Source organism: Sorex fumeus, unplaced genomic scaffold (assembly GCF_029834395.1).
Source record: "Sorex fumeus unplaced genomic scaffold, SorFum_2.1 ptg000042l, whole genome shotgun sequence".
NCBI classification, from domain to species: Eukaryota; Metazoa; Chordata; class Mammalia; order Eulipotyphla; family Soricidae; genus Sorex; species Sorex fumeus.
The window spans coordinates 5,964,729-5,987,907 of record NW_026606099.1 but is presented as its reverse complement, the minus strand read 5'-3'; the positions used below and the strand labels follow the sequence as shown (position 1 = coordinate 5,987,907).

The 23,179-nt window shown below is 42.4% G+C and overlaps 1 protein-coding gene across 2 annotated transcripts in view; it reads left to right on the top strand.

Annotated features, from left to right (window-relative positions):
- LIMA1 (LIM domain and actin binding 1) overlaps window positions 1–23,179 on the top strand; it is a 117,070-nt gene that overhangs the window by 50,800 nt on the left and 43,091 nt on the right. For both annotated transcript variants that reach the window (XM_056119930.1, XM_056119929.1), the window contains exon 3: window positions 15,008–15,050. In XM_056119930.1, the coding sequence (XP_055975905.1) occupies window positions 15,008–15,050 (43 nt within the window). The remainder of the gene's footprint in view (window positions 1–15,007; window positions 15,051–23,179) is intronic.

Below are 23,179 nucleotides of genomic sequence, written 5' to 3'. Positions count from 1 at the left end.
GCATGAGGATGCATATTGTTCACATCCTGTGGTGACAGGAACTACCAGGAGCCTTCCTGGCATTGCTGGGGGATTTCCAGAGCCGTAACTGAAGGTACTGGAGATGGGGCACTACAAGGCTACATCTGGTGATGTTCTAGGAACCATGTGGTGTCAGGGACCAAGCCAGAATTGGGTCTTAATCCCCAAATTATCTCTCAAGTCCTTTCTTTCTATTTTTTTTCAGGGGTAGGGGATTGACTCACTTGGTGGTACTCAGGGTTTACTTCTGGTGGAGGATCATATGGGGTGCCAGGGCTCAAGCCTGGACTGGGCACATTCCAGGCAAGTGTCCTCCCAACTGCATTATTTCTCCAGTCCCTATTTTCTTTGTGCTCTCTATTTCTTTGAGCAAGCTTCCTGGCTCTCAAACTATCTTACTTGATATCTTCAGATGAACCTCATGGGCCAGTTCTGGTAAGAAGGGAAAAAATCTAAAGGATTGGGGCTTAAAGGAGAGTGTTGGGGTGAAGGCACTTGTCTTATATGCAGCCCAACCTAGTTCAGTCCGCAACACTTCAAATGCTTCCCTGAGCACTTCCAGGAGTGACCCCTGCGTATCATTGAGCTTAGCCTAATCGCTATCCCTGCCCCACCCCCAAATCTGAAGGACTGAACTTGGGACTTCCTACCCAACTTCCTTGCTTTGAAAGGGGTTTATATATTAGGCATTAAATAAATATCTTTAAAATGGGTGGTGTGGCAATAAAAGCTTAAAAACCACTGATAGGCAGAGAGATGCCTCCAGACCTTGCATCCGGCTGAACCTTGTATCTGAGGCACCCCAGAGGACATCAAATGAGTCCCACCCACCCACCCACCCAGAGTCCCAGCAGCCAAAAACCTCCAGAACTCAATTGCCACCATGCTCGCAGCCGATCTCCACAGGCTCAAGACAAGTCTCATCCATGGATAAATTTGTTGAAAAACTCAGGTATGCAGGTTTTGTGACCAGAATCTCCAGACTCTCACTGATCTGGGATGGGCTGCCTTTCCCCAACCCTGTGTTCTTCTGAGAACCTGGCATTCATGCCCACAAACTGACTCTGGTGCTTATAAGCTCACTAACTGGCCATGATCTAGAGACTCATAAATAAATCTCAGAACAGATCAACAAACTTCAGATATGCTTCCAGACCCCAAAGTCACCATCCAGTTCAAAATTTAACTCCAGCTCTATAACCTTATTTAAAATTTTAGAATTCCTGGAGCACGCAGCCACAAATGCAGCCACGTGACTTCTCATACTCTATACCATTGATGTACCAGGAGTAGCTCACATTGGATAGGATACAAAATAGAAGGCAACCAATCTCGATTAAAAAAATATTAACACACAGGCTCAACTTGTAACAACATGTTAGTAATCTCTTTTACAAAGGCTTAACGGCTCCCGGGTGAGATACAACAATCTTCACACACTTTCTTCTAAAGATACCTTTTTTGATCATTATTAGAGACTTATTCATAACAAGCAATACAAAATAAAGTATTTAGGATCTGCTATTGGGCAGACTTGGGTGATGGTGGGGAAAATTAAAAATAATGGTGGTGGGAAGGTGTAATGGTGGTGGGATTGGCGTTGGAATATTGAATGTATTAAATTATTATGAATAACTTATAAAGCCTGGCTGGAGTGATAGCACAGCAGTACGGCATTTGCCTTGCACGTAGCCCGCCCGGCTGAGCCGGGTTTGATTCCTCCGCCCCTCTCGGAGAGCCCGGCAAGCTACCAAGAGTATCTTGCCTTCACGGCAAAGCCTGGCAAGCTCCCCATGATGTATTCAATATGCCAAACACAGTAACAACAAGTCTCAAAATGGGGACGTTACTGGGCCTGCTCGAGCACGTTGATGAACAACAGGAGGACAGACAGATAGTGTCATCAACTTTATAAAAATTAAATTAAATTTTAAAAATAATAAATTTTTTAAAAAGTCAAAATAACATTGAGCTAACGTTGAATCTAAAAATTGCATATGTTCATATGGAGGTACAGAATTTATGACATCTTTCATACCTCTTCAGCAAGTTAAGTAGATCAGTATAGATCAATGCCTTTAAGCCCTTGTTATTAGGCATATATATTCAATACGATCAATTGTCTTTCACTGCAATTTTATCTTCCAAAAGCTGAGACACAGTAGAACAATTTTTAATAGAAAAAACAACAACAACAAAACACTAATATGGCTAACCTTTGTCACATTTCTCTGAACCATTAGTAACTTAAAGTCAACAATTATGACTGGAAATCACATGTCAAGACAAGGTTTCTCTTACTGTTTGAAAATAGAATATTCCTATTTGGTATAATATGATAAATTATGTTTTGGTCTGTGAATGGTGAACTTTGTTTCATGTAAATTGGTGATAGTAGTGTTCTCAGACTCAAAAATACCTTACCAAGCACACCAAATAGGAGTGTTCCCCTTTTGGAAAATAAGGGACACTTGCAGAGGCAGAACTGAGCCCAGTACACTGATCCCTCCCCTCATGCCTTTCCCCATCATGGTGGGGGGGCCCCACCTCCACCCCCAACTTGTTAGACCTGCACCCATTTTAGAGGCCCAAGAAAAAACAGGAATAATATTGAGTTTTCTGGGACTCTTTTTTTCCTTAACGAAAAAATTCTTTTCTCGCCAGTTTACTTTCTTTTTTCTGCTTTTTTTCTGCAACACATTAATGATGTAATTAGTACAGAAGAAAAGACATTGCCCAAGCCGTAGGAGTTTCCATTTTCTCTTTTTAAGCTCAGTGTTTCCTTTGCATAATGGCATACAAACAAGAGTCATGGCTCAGGAACTCTGTTTTCTGGTCTTTGAAAAGTCTGAGGCACTATTATTACTCCCCAGATAATTTTAGCATCCCCCAGCAGCTGCCCGCCTCACAGCTGAGCATTAATGAGCACTTGCACTATTCAGTCCTTTGTGGAAAGCTGGGAAGACTGGAGAACAAGAAAATCCAGGAAGGAGGAGGCAGTGAGAGGGCTTCTAGAGACAGTGACAGAGGGATCCAAGCACTCTAGTAGCAGGCATGATATGGTGACATTGAATGCCTAAAACTGTAATATCAACACTTTTGCAAATCATAGTGCCTAAAAAGTTTAAAAAACTTGGGTGAGAGGATCTGGGAAAGGAAGTGGGATGAGATCTCAATGAGAGAAATCTCATTGCAAATTCTGTTTGGTTTTTGTTTTGTCAGAATAGTGTTCTTTGCTCTCTGTACGTACCTTTGAGGGAAGTCTAAGGCCTGAATCCTAGCCTAACACTGAATTTCAAAGCTTTGTGCCGTAGCATCTCATCGTTTTTCTGAGAGTAGCACTGTAGCACTGTCCTCCTCTTGTTCATCGATTTGCTCAAGTGGACCCAGTTGGGTCTCTATTGTGAGACTTGTTGTTACTGTTTTTGGCATATCGAATATGCCACGGGGAGCTTACCAGGCTCTTCCATGCGGGCGGGTTATTCTAGGTAGCTTGCCGAGCTCTCTGAGAGGGATGGAGGAATCAAACCCGGGTCGGCCGCGTGCAAGGCAAATGCCCTGCCATACACATGGCCGAGAGTATCCTGCCCGCACGGCAGAGCGTGGCAAACTCCCCGTGGCATATTCGATATGCCAAAAACAGTAACAACAAGTCTCACAATGGAGACGTTACTGGTATCCACTCGGGCAAATCAATGAACAGGAGGACAGTGCTACAGTACTACTTTCTGAGAGTACAAAATGCAAACGTACCAAGAACCTGAGTGGGGGAAAGGCAGTGGTGTATGTACTTTGTTCTCTGTGTAACTACTATTTAGTAAGTACTTCCTTGCAAGTAAAGGGTGGGGATGTTTGAGTGAGAGTGTTCAAAAATGATGTGACAAACACCTGTGACTTGTTACAGATGCTTCACAGCTGAAAAGGACAGGACAAAAAATTAAAAACTGGTTTCATCTTCTTTCTTTACATGTGTTCTTTGTTAAAATAGTATATGGGTTCTCAGGGTCTATATTGCAAACCATAATGCCCAAAAGTAGAGAGAGATTATGGGAATCATGTCTGCCATGGAGGTAGGGGGAGGGTGAGATGGCGGGGTATACCGGGGAGATTGGTGGTGGGGACTGTGCACTGGTGGAGGGATGGGTGTTTGATCATTGTGTGATTGTAACCCAAACATGAAAGCTTGAACTATCTCAATAAGGCCCTCCCGTTGATCGTCGATTTGCTCGAGCGGGCCCAGTAACATCTCCATTGGAGACTTTGTTGTTACTGTGTCTGGCATATCGAATACTCTCGGTAGCTTGCCGGGCTCTCCGAGAGGGGCGGAGGAATCGAACTCGGGTCGGCCATGTTGGCCGCTTGTAAGGCGAACGCCCTACCCACTGTGCTATCGCTCCAGCCCAATTCAATAAGATTAAAAAAATATTATAGGGCTATTTACCCAGCTAACCACAGTACAAATGCCTTGCCTAGATAACTATTGACCTGTCTACTGGTTGGCTATGACTTTCACATGTTGTGTTATTGCTGTAATATACTATAGATAAGAGAGAGTCAGGGTGTGTGGAAATAGCAGTTCAAATCCGGCTCTAAGTTATTTTCTAGGTAAGTTATCTTCTATGTTTCTGCATTCCCACTTTTAGGAATTCTCTCAGACCAATGTATTATTATTACAAATGGGAAAATATATGTACAAGGACATTAACCAAAATATCCTTTGTAATGGTAGAAAACTGAAGATAATGCAAATGCCCATTAAAAGGAGTATGAGTAAATCAGATATATAATGGAAGAGGATTGCCAGGGTTCCCGAAGCCTTCTGTTGATTGCTTAATCAAGGAGATGTTTGTTAGTCTTTGTCTCTTACCACTTCTTCCACTTCTTCTTTTTACATCTCTGCTTCTCTTGTCTTCCCTCCCTTTTCTGGCTTTCCTCCTACCTCTGCCTGTTCCTTGTCATTCTGGTCATATCTTCATCTTCTGACTGCTGTATGTGAGTCTTCAGGATTGAGTTCTGGTCTTTTCTCACACTCTTTGTAGATGATATATTCTCCCATCAATGGGCAGATAAGTTCCACATATTTATGACAGCACAGATTACTCTTCTAACTTCTAAGCACATCACACTATCAACAAATGGATGTTGGCACTGAAATACATGTTTTGCATGAAGAAAGCCTGAGTTTGATCCTCAGCACCACAGTACGCCAAACACTGCAAGAAGCAGTTCCAAGTCCCTCTGGGTACAGCTCTCCACCCACTAAATTCAAATGTTTTAGGGGCCAGAGAGCTAATGCAGAAGTTAAGACACTTGCCTTGCATGTAGCTGACCCCAGTTCAAATTCCTGGTACCATAAATGCATTAACATATGCCTCAGAGACCTGGGCCCTACGCAAACAAGATGAGAACGCTATTCAGGTCTCCCAAAGAAGAATAGAAAGTGCTATGCTTGGAATATCACGTTTCACTCAAATGAGAGAAAGAATCCGGAGTTCTGACATCCGTTGACGATCAAGGATCAGGGACACTGTCTCATTTGCCAAGGTGTCGAAAATCAGATGGGCTGGTCACGTAATGAGATTTAAAGACGACCGCTGGACTAGAGCTGTTACCGACTGGATTCCACGGGATGTCAAAAGACCGCGTGGCCGCCCACCTACCAGATGGTCAGACTTCTTCGTCAAGATCATGAACGATCGGTTTGAGGCCCTTCATGTTCCCGGAGCGAACAGATGCCATTGGGCTACACTAGCACGCGACAGGGACAAATGGAGACGTTACTGGCGCCCACTCGAGCAAATCGACGACTAACGGAAAGTTAAGTGATTTAAGTGATAAATGGTTCCTGGACACTACTCTGGATGACTCCTGAGCACAGTGCCAGGAATAAGCCCTTGAGTACTGTTCAGTGTGACCCAAACTCCTTTCCCCACAATTTTTTATTTAAATATAAAAAAACCAACATTTTTAAAATTAAAAGAAAAGGCCAGGTAGAGTAGCACATACTATATATAGCCCTGCACTGTAGCACTGTCCTCCCGTTGTTCGTAGATTTGCTCGAGCGGGCACCAGTAATGTCTCCATTGTGAGACTTGTTGTTACTATTTTTGGCATATCGAATACGCCATGGGGAGCTTGCTAGGCTCTGCCATGCAGTTGGGATATTCTTGGTAGCTTGCTGGGTTCTCCAATAGGGATAGAGGAATTGAACCCCGGGTCAGCCACATGCAAGGCAGATGCCCTACCCACTGTGCTATCGCTCCGCACCTGTCAAAAGACAGGTGGTGAAAACTTAGAACTGGCAAGATCTGAGTATATTTTTTTCCTTAAATTTTTATTAGTGAAACACCATGAGGTACAGTTGTAGACTTGCAAATTTTTGTGCTTGGGTTTCAGTTATACAATGATCGAGTACCCATCCCTCCACCAGTGCCCGTTCTCCACCACCACGGATCCCAGTATCCCTCCCACCCCCCAAGCCCCCCACCTCACCCTACCTCTGTGGCAGGGCATTCCCTTTTGTTATCTCTCTCCTTTTGAGTGCTGTGGTTTGCAAAAGGGACATTGAGTGTCAATTATGTTCGGTCTATAGTCTACTCTCATCACGCATCTCCATCGTGAGAGGAATCTCCCAACACCCTTTATTTGGTGCTCCCTCCTCAATCTGAGTATATTTTTAAAAGAGTGGGCTTCCTTCCCTCCCTTCAACCTTACCTTTCCCCAAACCTCTGCAGCATACCAAGAGAAAATCAGCCCTTGGACCATGTGCTAAAGGAATTCCAACTGCAGCTATTTACTATATATAATATTATCCATATAATATTTTATTTATATGATATAGTAATCCGTTACCAGATTTGCAAATAAATTCTCCCATTTCATGGGCTGCCTTTTCACACAACAGGTGGTGTCCTTTGATAAACAAATTTTGTTGAGGTCCGGTTTATTTTTGTTGCTGTTTTCCTGTGCTTTTGGTTTTATTCCAAGAAATCATTATCAAATCCAATGCATTAAGCTGTGCCCAGTTTTCTTCTAAGGGATCTAGAGTTTTAGCTCTTAGAGTCAGATCTTTAATACATTTTGACTTATTTTCTTTACATAAAGTATAAAGTAAGAGTGCACCTTATGGCTTGGAAGCCAGCCTCACATGCTGGGGCAGCAGGGATAGAGAAGGGACCACTAAGTGAATGATGCTTAGAGGGCTCGCTTGGGATGGGAGATGCGTGCTGAAAGTAGACTATAGACCAACATGATGGCCATTTACTACCTGCATTGCAAACTATAACACCCAAAAGGAGAGAAAAAGTAAAAGGGAATGTGCCTGCCACAGGCAGGTGAGGGGGGGAGGGGGTGGGGATGGGGGTAGCGGGAGGGATAACGGGAACATTGCTGATGGAGAAGGGCACTGGTGGAGGGATGAATACTCGATCGTTGTATGACTGAAATGTAATCATGAAAGTTTGTAAGTCTGTCCGTCATGGTGATTCATTAAAAAATAAAAATAAATAATAATAATAAAGCTGAAAAATAAATAAAGTAAGGGTGCAGCTTTATTTTTTTGCATGTGGATATACCTTTTTCCCAGCATTATGTATTTACTTATTTTGATTTGGGGGCCAGACCCAGAGAGCTCAGAACTTATTCTTGGCTCTGCACTCAGGGATCACTCCTGGTGGATCCCCTGACCACATGGAATGCCAGGAATCAAGTCTGGTCAGCCACAAGCAAGTACCCCCTATCTCTCCAACCCCTCCACCCTTCCACTTTGGATGGTCTTGAAACGCTTATCAGAAATTCTCTGACTAAATTTAAGTGAGTCTCCATTTCATTAATTCATTGGCTTTTATACCAGTACCATTCTTTTTTGCTTCTGTTTAGCTTGTTCGTTTTGTTGTTTAGGTCACAGGCAGTAGTACACTCTACTCTGTGCTGGGGTTGAACCCAGGCCCTCTGCCTACATTGAGTCATCTCTCCTACTCTTTTTTTCCTCTTTTTATTGTGGTGCCAGGGATCTAACCCAAGTCGCATGCATGCGATGCGTGCACTTTACCATTGCGTCACATCCTTTGTCTAACCCATACTTTATTTTAGTTTGTTTTTATGTTTGTTTTTTGTTTTTTTTTTTAATATTGGAGGCCACACCCAGTGATGCTCAGGGGTTATTCCTGGCTTTGTACTCAGGAATCACTCCTAGCAGTGTTTGGGGGACCATATGGGATCCTGGAGATCGCACTAGGTCATCTGTGTGCAAGGCAAGTGCCTTACCCACTATACTATATTGCCGGCCCTATTTTAGTTTTTGAGGAGACCACACCTGGCAATACTCAGTACTTCCTTCTGACTCTGGGCTCAGAGATCACTCCTAGGGGTGCCAGGGTTAAAGCCTGGCTTGGAGGGGCTGGAGCAATAGTACAGCAGGTAGCGTTTGCCTTGCATGTGGCCAACCTGGGTTTGATTCCCAGCATCCCATATGGTCCCCCAAGCACCGCCAAGGGTAATTCCTGAGCAAAGAGCCAGGAGTAACCCCTGTGCATTGCTAGGTGTGTCCCAAAAAGCAAATAAAAAAAACCAAAAACCTGGCTTGGTCTTATACAAGGCATGTGCCTACCCACTTTACTGTCTCACAACCCCATAACCCATACTTTAAGTTATTAGTAAAAATATTATATATTTTACTATTTTTACCATATTTAAATATACATTTTAGTGACAATAAATACATTTGTGTTGTTGTACAACTATCACCATCATCCCTTTATTTTTTTATAAGGGCACATTATTACACTATATGAATATGTTACTTTTAGGTTGTTTTTAGTCTCTTGCTATTGAAATTAATGCTGACACATAATTTTATGGAAGTGACTTTTCTTTCTGTGATATATTCTGGGAACAGAATCAGTAATATTTGTGCTCCTATAATTTTGTAATTTTTATAAAGTTCACAAAATGCCTTCTAGGGAGGTTTTATTAATTTATTCTTACACCGAAAATTTGAGATAGAACCAGTTTCTATATAGGCCAATACAGGGGGTATTTTTGTTGTTGTTGTTTTTATTTTTCGGCTACACCTGGCTGGACTCAGGGCTTACCCCCTGCTCTGCATTTAGGGCTCACTTCTGGCAGGCCTTCAGAGAGCATATGGGGTGTCAGGAATCAAACCTGGATTGCCAAGGCAAGCACCATACCCACTATACTTTCTCTAGCCTTCCAAATGCATTATCTTAGCTCCAAAAATAAATTTTCCACTTACAGGTAAGATATATTTATAATATTGTTTGAATTTTTATTTTGAGCTGGAATATCTTTTTTGGTTTTGTTCTGTTTTGTTTTTAATTTTTATTCACTTGATTTTTGAGCAATACCTAGTGGTGCTTAGGGGACCATATGCAAACCAGGGTTGCCATGTTCAAGGGAAGCACCTTAACTCCTATAGTGTTTCTCTGGCCCCCCTATTTTAATTTATTTGATTTTTTTTTGCCACACTCAGTGGTACTCAGGGCTAAGTCTTGGGTCTGTGCTCAGAGATCACTCCTGGAAGGATTCAGAATTCCAAATGCGGTACTTGGGATCAAACACAAGTTGGCCACAGGCAAGGCAAGCACCGTACCCGCAGTAAACTCTATTTAGCCTCATTTTAATTTTGTTTTTAGCAAATAATTTTAGGCTGGGGAAGTGGCTCAGCGGCAGAGCACATGCCTTGCAAGTGGAGGATCTGGGTTCAATCTCCAGCACTACTTCCACTACTTCCCAAAATAATAATAATATAATAATAGTATAGAGTAATATGAAATCATTTTATTGAAAGAGAATGTGGGAGTTTTCAGAGAGAAAGAAAAAAAAAAAGAAAATCAAAACTTAAAGGAAATTCTTATCTTACTGAAGGCACAGGCCACTCCAGCTTTCACTGTAAAGTAAAGGACACATTATTCACCCAGAGCTGGGATTCGGGTGACCCAGAGCAGAGTGGTAAAGGGCCATTTGACGTTCTTTTCTATAATTGCGTTCAATTTTTCTATTGTTTATCTTTTTTTTGTTGTGGCGGTGGTGGTGGTGGTCATAGTCCTTTTGTTTTAGGAAAGTTACTTTTTTTTAATTTTAGGAAAGTTCGTTTTTCTGTCTATAAATTGCAGATATCTTTCTAGCTTGTCACTCAACAGTAGTTCTAATTCCACTTTCTTCATTTTTATGATGAAGGAAATGCCAGAAATTTTTGGAAGTCCTTTTAACCTACCCTATCAGAAAACTGCTCAGTTGTAGAGCAAAAACTAAACAAAACAGAAAGCTCTGGGCTTACAAAGATGTTTATTAATTGAAAGTTGGTTTTGTGAACTGTGAAGATAAGTCAAGTAGAAGAGGATATGCCTCGCTGTGTGAGGCCCTGAACGTCACCCCTTAGCATCTAAGCTCCCGTCACCCCCAGCAACTCCAAGATTGTCCCTAGCTCTGCTAGGTGTGGTCCCAATGAAAAAATAAATAACAGGTGGTTTGGGTAAATAAAGAAATACTTCCTCTTTGTGGTTTTGTTTTAATTGTTAAATTTTTTTACTTAGATTTCTTTTACAAAATAATATCAAATTATAAATTCATTTATAAATATAACATTATTTTAAATTTTTTTAATTAAGAATATGTGGTTTACAATGCTACTAATAATGGTTTCTCAGGCACATATTTCCAATACCACACCCATCACCAGTGTACCCTCTCTCCCTTCCTAGGACCCCACAGTCCTACCTCCCAAACACCCCCCAAACTCAGTTGTGTAGACCAGTTCTCCCATTATGTTCCCTTTGAATCTTTGTTGCTACCTTGCTGTGTATTTTTAAGTCCCACATATGAGAGAGATCTGTCTCTATCTATTCCTTTCCTTCTTACTTCACTCAGCATGATATCCTCTGGTTTCATCCATGTTGCTGCAAATTATGATTCTTTCTTTCTTTCTTAGAGCTGTATAGTACTCCATTGTGTTCATATACAACTTTTTTTTTAAATTTTTGTATTGAATCTCAGTGAGATACAAAGTTACAAAGTTGTTCATGATTGGGTTTCAGTCAAATTATGTTCCAACACCCATCCCTTTACCAGTGTATATTTCCCACCACCAGTGTCCCCAAGTTTCCCTTTTGTCCATTCCCCAAACCCCACCCCCATACCACAGCTTCTTGATCCATTCAGCTCTGGTTGGACATTTGGGTGTATCCATATCTTGACTTGTGTACAAAGTCTGGTGATGAACACATACCCAGGTCAACCTTATGCAAAGTAAACCGCATGCTGTACTATATCTCTCCAGCCCACCACGTGACCTTCTGAACTATACTTTTCTGGATTGAGTTAGTTCTAGCTGACTAGTTTCTCAGCATGCTAGCCAATGAGTGACTTATTATAAGTATTCTCCAAGTGATGCTGCTCTTTTGGTGCTGAATTAAGGGGTAGTTAATGAAAGAAGTTTGGTGAAGACAGTTTTGAGTGGTCTGGAGATTTGCTGCAGTTTGGACCTCCTTAGTCTTCAAACATAGAAAACCTAATGTCCTCAGGAAACGTCATAAGATTTCAGTGGTCAATAGCGAAGCGTATTTTCAGAGCTTCATATTCAAGTCCCAGAGTGACCCCTAAGCTCCACACAATATGGCCAAAATGAAAAACCTTAGGGGCTGGAGCAATAGCACAGTGGGTAGGGCGTTTGCCTTGCACGCGGCCCACCCGGGTTCAATTCCCAGCATCCCATATGGTCCCCTGAGCACCGCTAGTAGTGACTCCTGAGTGCAAAGCCAGGAGTAACCCCTGAGCATCACCAGGTGTGACTCAAAAAGCAAAAAAAAAAAAAAAAGAAAGAAAAAAACCTTAGCCTTCAGTTATTCTCAGAAATCTTTTCATTTAAGTAATGATAAAATAGAATTACTAAGTTAATAACTATATTAAAATAAGTATATCGAATCTAGATGCCACACACTTGACTATGTCACTGTTTTATGCATTGCTAAGAAAAATGTTGCTCAAAGAACCAATGGCTGTTTTATCACATAGACCTTTCTCAGGTATCTCTCTTATGCATATAAAAAGAGTAAAATATTTTTCTTTAATTGTCAAATTGTAATGTAAGCTTTTTTTTAACCTTTTTAAAAATTAAATCACTGTGAGATACAGTTGCAAAATGGTTCCTGATTTTCTTCAGTCGTATAATGTTCCAACACCTATCCCTTCACCAGTGTGCATTTCCTACCATGATGTCACCAATTTTCCTCACCCCACCCCACCCCACCCTCGACCAGCCTCTATGGCGGACGCTTTTCTTCTCTCTCCCCACCCCCTTTTTTCCTTTGAGGCACTGTGGTTTGCAGTACTGCCACTGAAATAGTATCAAGCATATCACTTGACTTTCCTTCAGCACCCAGTAATCAGTGATCATTTCCAACTATCATTGTCACAGTGGTCCTTTCTCTGTTCTAACTGTACTCTCCCACACCCTTCTGGTAAGCTTCTAATCATGGACCAGTCCTCCTGGCCTTCATTTCTACTGTCTTTGTTTATTGATCTCATACTATGTTTTTTTTTTAATCCTGCAAGTGAGTGCAATCATTCTATGTCTGTCCCTCTCTCTCTGATTCATTTCATTCAGCCTGATAGTCTCCAGGTGCTTCTATATATAAGCAAATCTCATGCCTTCATTTTTCCTAATAGCTGCATAGTGTTCCACTGAGTAGATGATTTCTTTATCCACTCATCTGTTCTTGGGCATTTGGGTTACTTCCATATTCAGCCTATTTTGACTAGTGCTACTATGAATATGGGAGTGCAGATGTTTTTTTCTGCAGTGTGTTTTTGAGTATATCCCCAAGTATATTCCTTGGGCATATTCCCAGGCATGGTATTGCTGGGTATGGAAGCTTAATTTCTAGTTTTTTGAGAAATGTCCATGTTGTTTTCCAAAAGGGCTGGACCAGTCAGCGTTCTCAACCAGCAGTGAATTGAGAGTCCCTTTCTTCCAGCATCCATGCCAGCACTGGTTGTTCTTGTTCTTTTGAAAGAATGCCAGTCTCTGTGGCATGAGATGATATCTCATTGTTATTTTGATTTGCATCTCCCCGATGATTAGTGATGTAGAGCATTTTTATGTGCCTTCTGGCCATTTATTGCTTCCTAGAGGAAGTTTTTGTACGTTTCCTCTCCCCACTTTTTGATGGGATTGAATATTTTCTTGTAAAGTTCTACCAGTGCCTTATATATTTTGAATATTAACCCCTTATCAGATGAGTTTTGAATAAATAATTTCTCCCATTCCATGTGCTGTCTTTTTTATTATGGTCATTGTTTCCTTTGAGGTGCAGAAGCATCTTAGTTTAATGTAGTCCCATTTGTTTATCTTTGCTTCCATTTGCTTGGTCAGTGGTAGTTCTTCCTTGAAGATGCCTTTAACATCAATGTCAGGGAAAGTTCTACCTATGTTTTCCGCTATGTACCTTATGGATTCAGGTCTCATATCAAGGTCTTTAATCCATTTTGATTTGAGTTTTTTTTTTAAGTTTTTGGGTTACACCCAGTAATACTCAAGAGTTATTCCTGGCTCTGCATTCAGGAATTACTCCTAATGTTTCTCAGAGGAGCTAGAATTCAGGTAGGATGCATACAAGTCTCTTACCAATTGTAATATCTCTCCAGCCCCTTGATTTGATTTTTGTACATGGCTTTGGAAAGAGGTATTATTTTATTTATTTATTCTATCTAGCTGACCAGTTTTCTCACCACCATTTGTTGAAGATGCTTTCCTTGCTCCACTTTATATTTTTTGCTTCTTTATCATAGATTAACTGATCACATACTCGAGGGTCTGTCTCAGGATATTCAACTCTATTACATTGACCTGAGGATTTGCCTTTCTTTATTCCAGTACCATGCTAATTTTAATTACTACTGATTTGTAGCACAGTTTGAAGTTGGGAAAAGTGATGCCTCCCATCTTTTTTTCCCAGAGATTGCTTTCAGTATTCAGGGAATTTGTTGTTCCTTATGAATTTCAGGAGTGTTTGATCTACTTGTAATTTCTTCTAAGGACATTTTATGTGTTATTTAAAAGATGTGCAGTGCCCTCAAATACATTTTTCTGAGCTAATCTGACAACACGAAACACTTAGACTAAATTCACTCATGTACAAGCAGTATTACACCTTGATCATTTGACGGGCAAGAGTTATAAAGTTCAGGGACAGAGCAGTAATACAGCTTGTAGAGTGTTTGCCTTGCATGTTGCTAATCCAGGCTTGATCCCCAACACTCCATGTGGTCCCCTGAGCACAAAGCCAGTAGTCAGCCTTGAATAGGAGTGTGGCCCCAAAACAACAACAGTAAAAAAAGTTATAAAGTTCAGAGTTTGGGACTGGAGTGATAGCACAGCGGGCAGGGCGTTTGCCTTGCATGTGGCCGACCCGGGTTCGATTCCCAGCATCCCATATGGTCCCCATAGCACTGCCAAGGGTAATTCCTGAGTGCAGAGCCAGGAGTAACCTCTGTGCATTGCCGGGTGTGACCCCAAAAAAGCAAATAAATAAATTTAAAGTTCAGAGTTATGTATATTATAGGATTAATACAGTGCCATATTCTCTGATTCCAAAGTATTCTTACATATGTGATCCAAACAACCCTGTAAATAGATGTGTAATGCCATTTTCTGAGTCAGGAGACTGAGGCTTAGAGAGGATTAAATAACTTGCAAGAGATCACAGTTCATAAGTGATGAAACTTGGGGCTTATACCCCATGGTATCCAGTTTCCAGGAGTTTTTCTCATCCACTGATGCATCTTTCAGAGATATCAGAACAGATAGTGGGACCAGCACTGGAAGTGAGGGCTGTTCTGAGGCTGCTTCGATAGAGTTGATTTAATACAGTTAGTGGCTGGCAGAAACCCTTTGTTTTGCTTAAAGACTGAAAGAGTGAAAAATGTAAGTTTAATTTGAGAATATTCTCTCCCCCCCCCTTCTCTGAAGGTACCAGAAAGCAGCTGAAGAAGCAAACACAGAAAAGAGAAGTGTGAGTATCTGAAGCCCCGGGGTCTGTGAGAGGAACTTCATGAACAGAGTCCGTGTGGCCGGGACACCTGCAGCCTCCGTGGGGGCTCGGTCTTTTCGCCAGATGGTCTGATTTGTGGGCATTTGCTCAGGAGAACTTGGCTCAGGTGCAGGCAGTTGGATATTTTCACTGAGGTTCTCAGCCACTTTTCTCTTTCCCTGGTTGAGTGAAGGACAAAAGGCCAAGGGCTTTGACGGAGGTTAGTAAATGGTTTACTGCTCCTGCTCAAATTAGAGTACAGGGTTTCCATAGTCACCACTTTTTCCCAAATCAAATAACCAGAATTTTCTGTATGTATGAATCTAAATGGCCGCAGCTGTTGTCACCCTCCAGGGATCTTTGTTTAAAAGAGTCGGGGTCTTTCTAGGCCCAGACTAGTTAGCAAGTCTCTTAGCTGCAGAATTCATCAAAGGCTGAAACCTCAGAACAAGTGCCCTGCTTAAACCCCATTCTCTCCTCTCCCCACTGGCTAACTTCCAGCTGAGCTGGGTAGTGTATTTCTTTTGAAATTCTTGATTTAATCTTGGGGTGGGGGGGGAGGAACCCCCATGTATTTGGGCAAGAATTCTTTCATTTATCTGGCATTTTAAAAGATCCATTGGGCAGTTTTCAATACCTAACTTATTTAAATTAGTATGTAAAATGCCCCTGTCAATTTTTTTCTAAGAAGATGCTGCTGACTAGGTTCTTGATTTAATTTTCCAGTACTTTGAACATGAACTTCCTCTGGTGCACTTTAAGAAAATACTCTGATCATGTCAACTCAGTTTCTGGTTTCTTTTCCCTCCTCTCTTTTCCTGTGATTTCTCCCCTCCTTTCCTACTTTCTTCTTTTCCTCCCTATCTTCATCTAGCAAGTATTTCTGGAGTTATGTGTCATCGATACAGATATAGCTGCACATCTGCCAGCACAGACTCGATGATATAGAGGGAGAGACAGTGAAGAAATTGTGTCAGGTGGTGGTGAGTGCTGTGTAACAGTGAAGCAGGTTAGCAGGATTGAGTCTAGTCAAGAAAAGGCCTCTGAGAAGATATTTGTGCAGAATCCAGGAGGAGGACATTTCAGACAGAAGAATACATCCTCTCATTTCTTGCCACATTCTGTGCCAGCGACATGCTGTCCCTCATGCCATGCAATCCTGCTCTGCGAAGCTGAGGAAATCAGGTTGTTTCAGCATCAAATCCTTGGGCCCTTGGATTGAACCAGTGGTCCAAGGGTCCAATTGGCCAAGAATTGCCTGGTGTTGGACCTCCAGAGCACCACCACAGAGCCACCCCTTGAACCCCCCTCTCCCCATACCCACCAGAAAAAGGTAAAAGATACATGAGCTCTCCTAGGAAGTGGAGAGAGAGCAGAAAGATCTGAAGACTGAGACCTTGGTGTTTAAAGGTCGCAGAGAACCAGCTGAGGAAATGAGAGAGAAACTGGTGAAATAGAAATAAGAGAACAAGGTCCGAGAAGTGAGAAAAGCAATAAGGAGCGTTATCAACAGAATGTACCACAGAGATTAGCTTAAAGTAACCCCATACTTGCCAGCATGAGGGTCACGACATCGAATGCTACTGGGGAACAAGGAACAAGGCCTGACTGGAATGGTTTTGGGAAGAGAGAAGTTGACACCATTAGTGAGACAAACATTTATGGAACATCTCTTAGGTGTCATGTGCTGAGAACATAAAAGGGGAAAAGATATGGTTCCTACCATCAGGTGACTTTATAATAGGGAAAATAAAATTTACAATCTGAGTGCAATAGGCCCCATATCTTAGAAATATTCCAGGTGCAGGACTGGAGCGATAGCACAGCAGATAGGGCATTTGCCTTGCATGAGGCCGACCTGGGTTCAATTCCCAGCATCCCATATGGTCCCCTGAGCACCACCAGGAATGATTCCTGAGTACAGAGCCAGGAGTAACCCCTGTGCATTGCCGGGTGTGACCCAAAAAGAAAAAAAAATACTCCAGGTGCTTTGGGAGTGGTAACGGTGGTGCAGAATTTTGGAGGGACCCAAAAGCTGACTGGGCCACATCAGGGAGGGTTTCCTTGAAGAAATGGTGCCTGACTGAATCTGAGGACAAATCAAAGAGGACAGAGAAGTGGCAGAGGAAGAAACAACACACACAACATGGAGGCAAGAGAGAAGAGGCATAGTTGACAAAAAATTGTGGGGGTGGGAGAGACAGTAGAGGATGTGAGGCACTTGCCTTGTCTGGGGTCAGCAACAGTTCAATGTCCAGCATCACACATTGACTCATGAGCCTGTCCGGGGATCACTCCTGAGCACAGAAGGAATAGCCCCTGAGCACCAGGGGGACCCAATTCCCTCCGCTCCTTCCAGAAAGAAAGAGAAAAGAAAGATCGATCATTCTGGGACCTAGAGCTGTAGCTCAACTGTAGAGCTTTCGTTCACGTTGTCCGTGAGACCGTTGGTTTGATCACATACCAGGGAAGGAGAGAAACGGAAAAAGAGGGGCTGGAGAGAGGGACCAAAGTTAGATCCTCAGTACTACATGGTCTCTGAGCACCACCAGAGAAACGCCCCCAAACACAGAACCAAGAGTAGCCCTGATCATCTCTGAATGTGACCCCAAAAGCACACATACACCCACACACAGGAACGTTATTGCAAGTCGTCCTGATGGAAAACTCTGGGAAGGGTGATTAGAGAATGGAGAGCAAAGATTTGAACCTTAGTCAGGGATGAGTCTACAATGCCTGGAGGCTATCCAGGTAGAATGGCAGGTAATGAGAGCTATTTGGCTGGCGCTAAATGTCAGCAACAGATAACTAGTAGGTGGAACAAGAAGATGGGTGACATCATCTACTGAAAATGTATAAAATGAGGAAAGAAGGCTGAAGTCAGAAACTTAGGGACGTTACCATAGAAGGAGCAGGGAACAGAAACTGAGAGGCATGATCAGAAACCATGGGAGAAAAGAACCTTAGAAAGATCAAATGAAAGAAGGAAGACATGTCCATCATATTTGACAGCTAAGGTAAGAGGATATGAAAAGGTTATTAAAGAAAAAACTGTATGGAAAGGAGAGATAATACAGTGAGAGTTCGAGTTAAGTTGCATGCCTTACAGGAAGCCCGTCAGGGTTCCCTGAGCGTCTCCAGGGCCATCTGAAGGGCCCCCAAGCACTGCTGCACCTCGGCCTTCTCAACCTCACTTAGAGCCTCCCCTCCTCGCACTGGCTGCCAAAATCATAATAATAATGATAAATATGCCTTAAGCCGCCTTGATAAGAAATTTAAAATAACAGGTATAACTTGTCAAAGGAAAAAAAGAAATGGTTGGCAGATTTTTATTAGTAAAGCAATGTAGTTTTTAATTGAAAAAAGTTAGATGTATGTGAGGGAAGAGAAGAGAAATATGTGTTCAAGAGAAAACACAGGTTTCTGCAGAATGGAAAAAGCCTATGGTTGGAAGATTTTTCTTTTGTATGGTTGATTTTGGGGGTTTTAGGCCACACCTGGTGGTACTCAGGGCTTACTCCTGGCTCTGCACTAAGGGATCATCCTGAAGGGCTCAGGATACCATATGTGGTTCTGAAAGTTGAACCCAGGTCTGTCTCATGCAAGGTAAGCATCCTTCCCACTGTGCTATCTCTTCAGCCCTGAAGTTTCTTAAGTTAGATTTCCCTCCAGTGCTATCATATGAAACTTAAAAGACAAAAACAAACCTGGGTTTGTTTTGTTTGTTTGTTTTCTTTTGGGGTCGCACCTGGCAATACACAGGGGTTACTCCTGACTCTGCACTCAGGAATTACTCCTGGCAGTGCTCAGGGATGCTGGGGATCGAACCTGGGTCAACTGCATGCAAGGCAATCGCCCTACCTGCTGTGCTATTGCTCCAGCCCCAAAACAAACCTGTTTAGTAACAGAATGAATTTTTTAAAAAAGCAACCAAACTTGTTTTAGTAATAGAAATAGCAACTCTATTTGAGTTGAACTGTCATGACCCTTTACTCAGAAATGTAAGAAAGAGCCACAGGTGAAGGAAGATGTTTAATAATTAGGTTTCATTTTGGGGGGTTTATAGGGCCACATCCTATCAGATTCAGGGCCTCTACTCCTGACTTTGTGCTCAGGGTTACTAGAAGTGTAGGAACCTCATGAGTTTTGGGGATTGAACCTGGATCTCCCGCATGCAAAACACTGCTGGTAGTACTCAGAAGATCATATGTGGTATAGGAGATTGAATCCAGGTTGGTGGGCTATGTATAAGCCGCCCATTATTTTATTTGTTTTTAAATTTTTTATTAGTGAATCATCGTGAGGTACTATTACATACTTGCAGACGTTTGTGTTTGCATTTCAGTCATACAATGATCAGTTACCCATCCCTCCACCAGTGCCCATTCTCCACCACCAATGATCTCAATATCCGTCCCTCCCCACCTGACCTCCCCCCATTATTTTTTTTAAAAAAATATCATGGGGGGCGGCTAGAAATGTACCTCAGTGGTATAGCAAACACATTGCGTGTTTGACGTTCTGGATTGGATACCTGGCACCAAACACTGCGTCGCTGAGATAATACAGGGAGTCCCCATATATATATCCACCTAGTTTCTCTTAATCTTACAATACTTTAGTATGTTTATTTTTAAAATAACTATATTTTTTCATTAAACTCCAGATACTCAGATTTTACCTGATTTTCAACAGCCAATGGAAGGTGATTTTAAGATCCACTAGACTCATAAAACATCAACATTGTCTCCTGAAGAACAGGAAAAATATTCATATAAACACTGTGGAAAGAAAGCATTTTTGAGGCCAGGGAGATAGTTCAAAGGACTGCCAGCACATGCTTTGCATGCTGGATAAGCAGGTTCAATCCTTTGTACTGCATGGTCCCCCAAGCACCACTGGGAGTGACCTCAAAACAAACAAAATAAAACAAAAGAACACATTTTACCATGGAAGGCAAGTTAAAGAAACATACCAGAGGTAAGTTAAATTAATTTGTTCCATTGGCAAATAGTGAGATCAGGTGATATGGTAGTATGAATTGGTTTTTTGTTTGGGTTTTTTTTTTTTTTGGTTTTGGTTTTGTTTCTGTTTTGGGGTTGGTGGTTTTTTTTTTTTTTTTTTTGGCTTTTTGGGTCACACCCAGTGATGCTCAGGAGTTACTCCTGGCTTTCACTCAGGAATTACTCCTGGCGGTGCTTGGGGAACCATATGGGATGCTGGGAATCGAACCCGGGCCGGCCACATGCAAGGCAAACATCCTCCCCACTGTGCTATCACTCCAGCCCCTATTTTTTGGTTTTTGGTTGGGGTTTTTGTTTTGATTTGGTTTGGGGATCATGTTTAGGACTTACTCTTGGCTCTGTGGTCAAGAATTACTCCTACCAGGGCTCAGGGGACAAGATGCAGTTCAGTGAATCGAACCTAAGTAGGCTGTGACAAGCACCTCACCTGCTCTGCTGTCTCTGGCCTAGTAATCTGAACTTTCAGGAATGCATTCTTGCTTTTCTTTCATTTATCCCTAGAATGCAGAAATATACCATCTGTTATGTTTTCAGTTTCCTTTCAGATATGAGGACGCAACACTGCTTGAAATCTCTGCCATTTAAACACTCATCTCCATAATGACTTTTTTACAGTTCTGAAAAGCTTTCAGTCTAGGAATTTCTTCCCTTGGAGATTCTACATTCAGCTTGTCCATATTTTTACCCGCTTTTTTGGTTTGGTTTATTTTGGTTTGGGGTCTTGCTCCTGGCTCTGTACTCAGGGATCTCTCCTAGCAGGGCTCAGGGGACCATATGTGACCTTCACCTGCTTATTTTGGGGGGAAGGGGTCGGTTTGGTCACACCCAGTGATGCTCAGGGGCTACTCCTGGCTCTGGCTCAGAAATTACTCCTGGTGGTGCTTGGGGAACCTAATGGGATGCCTTGTTTCCAACCTGGGTTGGCCACATGCAAGGCAAACACACTCCCCACTGTACTATCTCTCCAGCCCCTCACCTGTCTCCTGCCAAGATTTCACCATTAAAATATTAAGGCTCATTTGACCAAGCCTCTTCGTTTTAAAGATGCAGTAACTGAGAGCCAAAGAGAAGAAAGACTAACCCAAGTCAAACATTTCAGAATTGCTGAGCTGAGACTCATCCCAGTTCCCACTTGAATGCTTGGACAGCCAACCCAGAGGCAACATCTGCCAAGATTCTCAGCATTGCTGGGTAAATAGAACAGTGGGCTCAATGTCACTTTGAGAAAGGAGACTGGTAGTAATAGCTCCCAGTGGGGCCCTTGAAAATGTGTAACCTCCTTGGTTCCCCCTGACTTAGTCTAGAAAGACAGGGATAAAAAAAATAACCCCCTGACACAAATAACATCAGTTAGAATTTCACCTTACTTTGTGTTCCCCAAATCCACTTTGAAAAATGTTTACACATCAGCTTCCACATGTGAATAATAATTGTCAATATTTGGGTGGGGTGCTTCTTTATCCCAAATACTGCACTACACATAATTCTCTTTTATTTTCTATAATAGCCCTCTACAGTAGGTGGGAGGGTTATTTTTTGTTTTTTTGTTTTTTTTGTCTCACAATGTTATTGGGCCCGCTTGAGCAAATCGATGAACAACGGGAGGACAGTGACAGTGACAGTTTTTTTGTATTTGGACCACATGTTGCTGTGGTCAGGGCTTACTCCTAGCTCTGCACTCAGGGATTGCTCCTAGAGAGCTTGGGGGACCGTATGTGGTGTCAGAGATTGAACCCAGGTCAACTGCATGCAAGGCAGGTGTACATAATGTCTCTCAGCCTCCAACTCCATAGTAATTTTTAGAAATTAAGAAACTTGCCCAAGGTCATTTGGTTGTAATGGAGTTAGATTATGTAAGTAATACATGTTCATTATAGAAGATGGATTAAAAAAAAGAAAATCACAGGTGGCCCATGTTCCATTATTCATTGATATTTGGTAGGTAGTATCAGCCTAGTACTTTTTTTTTTTACAGTGTCAGGTGTCAAACCAAGAACCTCACACATCCCGTATAAGTGCTCTAAAATGAGCACAATGCTCTTCACTGCGTTGCTCAATCTGCTTTCGGCTATTCTCTACATTTTTTTTTCTTTTTGGGTCACACCCGGCGATGCACAGGGGTTACTCCTGGCTCATGCACTCAGGGATTACTCCTGGCGGTGCTCAGGGAACCATATGGGATGCTGGGAATCAAACCCGGGTTGGCCGCGTGCAAGGCAAACGCCCTACCCGCTGGGCTATTGCTCCAGCCCCCGTGTTCTCTACATGTTTGCCTCTCTTTCTTCCCCAGAAAGTCTGTAGCCACTTATTTCTTTCCATCTTTACTGGCCTTGATTCTTAAGATCTGGTCATCTGCCCTGGGCTGGGTAATGCTAACAGGAATGATTTAAGTGATTAAGTGATTTAATGGGCACGGCACTGTAGCACTGTCCTCCCGTTGTTCATCGATTTGCTCGAGCGGGCACCAGAAACATCTCCATTGTGAGACTTGTTATTTACTCAGGGCTAGGATGAATGCAGACATTACTGGTGCGGTGCCCGCTTGAGCAAATTGATGAATAACGGGATGACAGTGACAGTGACAAGTGATTTAATGGTTTGCAAAAGTTAGCATTGCCCGCATGCTAACTTTTGAACTTGTATCTTTAGAAGCTTCTTTTCAGAAGCTAGAGAGAGTGAAGGGATCAAGGAACTTGGCTTACAGGCAGCTACAGGCATTTCCCAGCACCACCAGACATGGCCTTTGGTATCCCCTGAGGCTATTTCATAAAAGAGCACCTTTCATTTGGGTGAAATGTCCTGTGGGATGCGCAACATTTGTATTCTTGTTTGGGACGTTGCTGGTATTCCACTGTGTAAATTCCTCGTTGGTCATCAAATAAAGTAGAGATGACAATTTTTCAGCTTGCCCCTTTAAGCCCGCATTTTACCCCTAAATATGTATCTTCCTTTGGGGTAGGGGGTGGGGGGAAGGTTTGTTGCTTTGAGGCCACACAGGCAGTGCTCAGGGCTTACTCCTGGCTTTGCATTCAGAGATCAAACCTGGGTAGGCCGCGTGCAAGGCAAGTGGCGTTACAGGCTGTACCC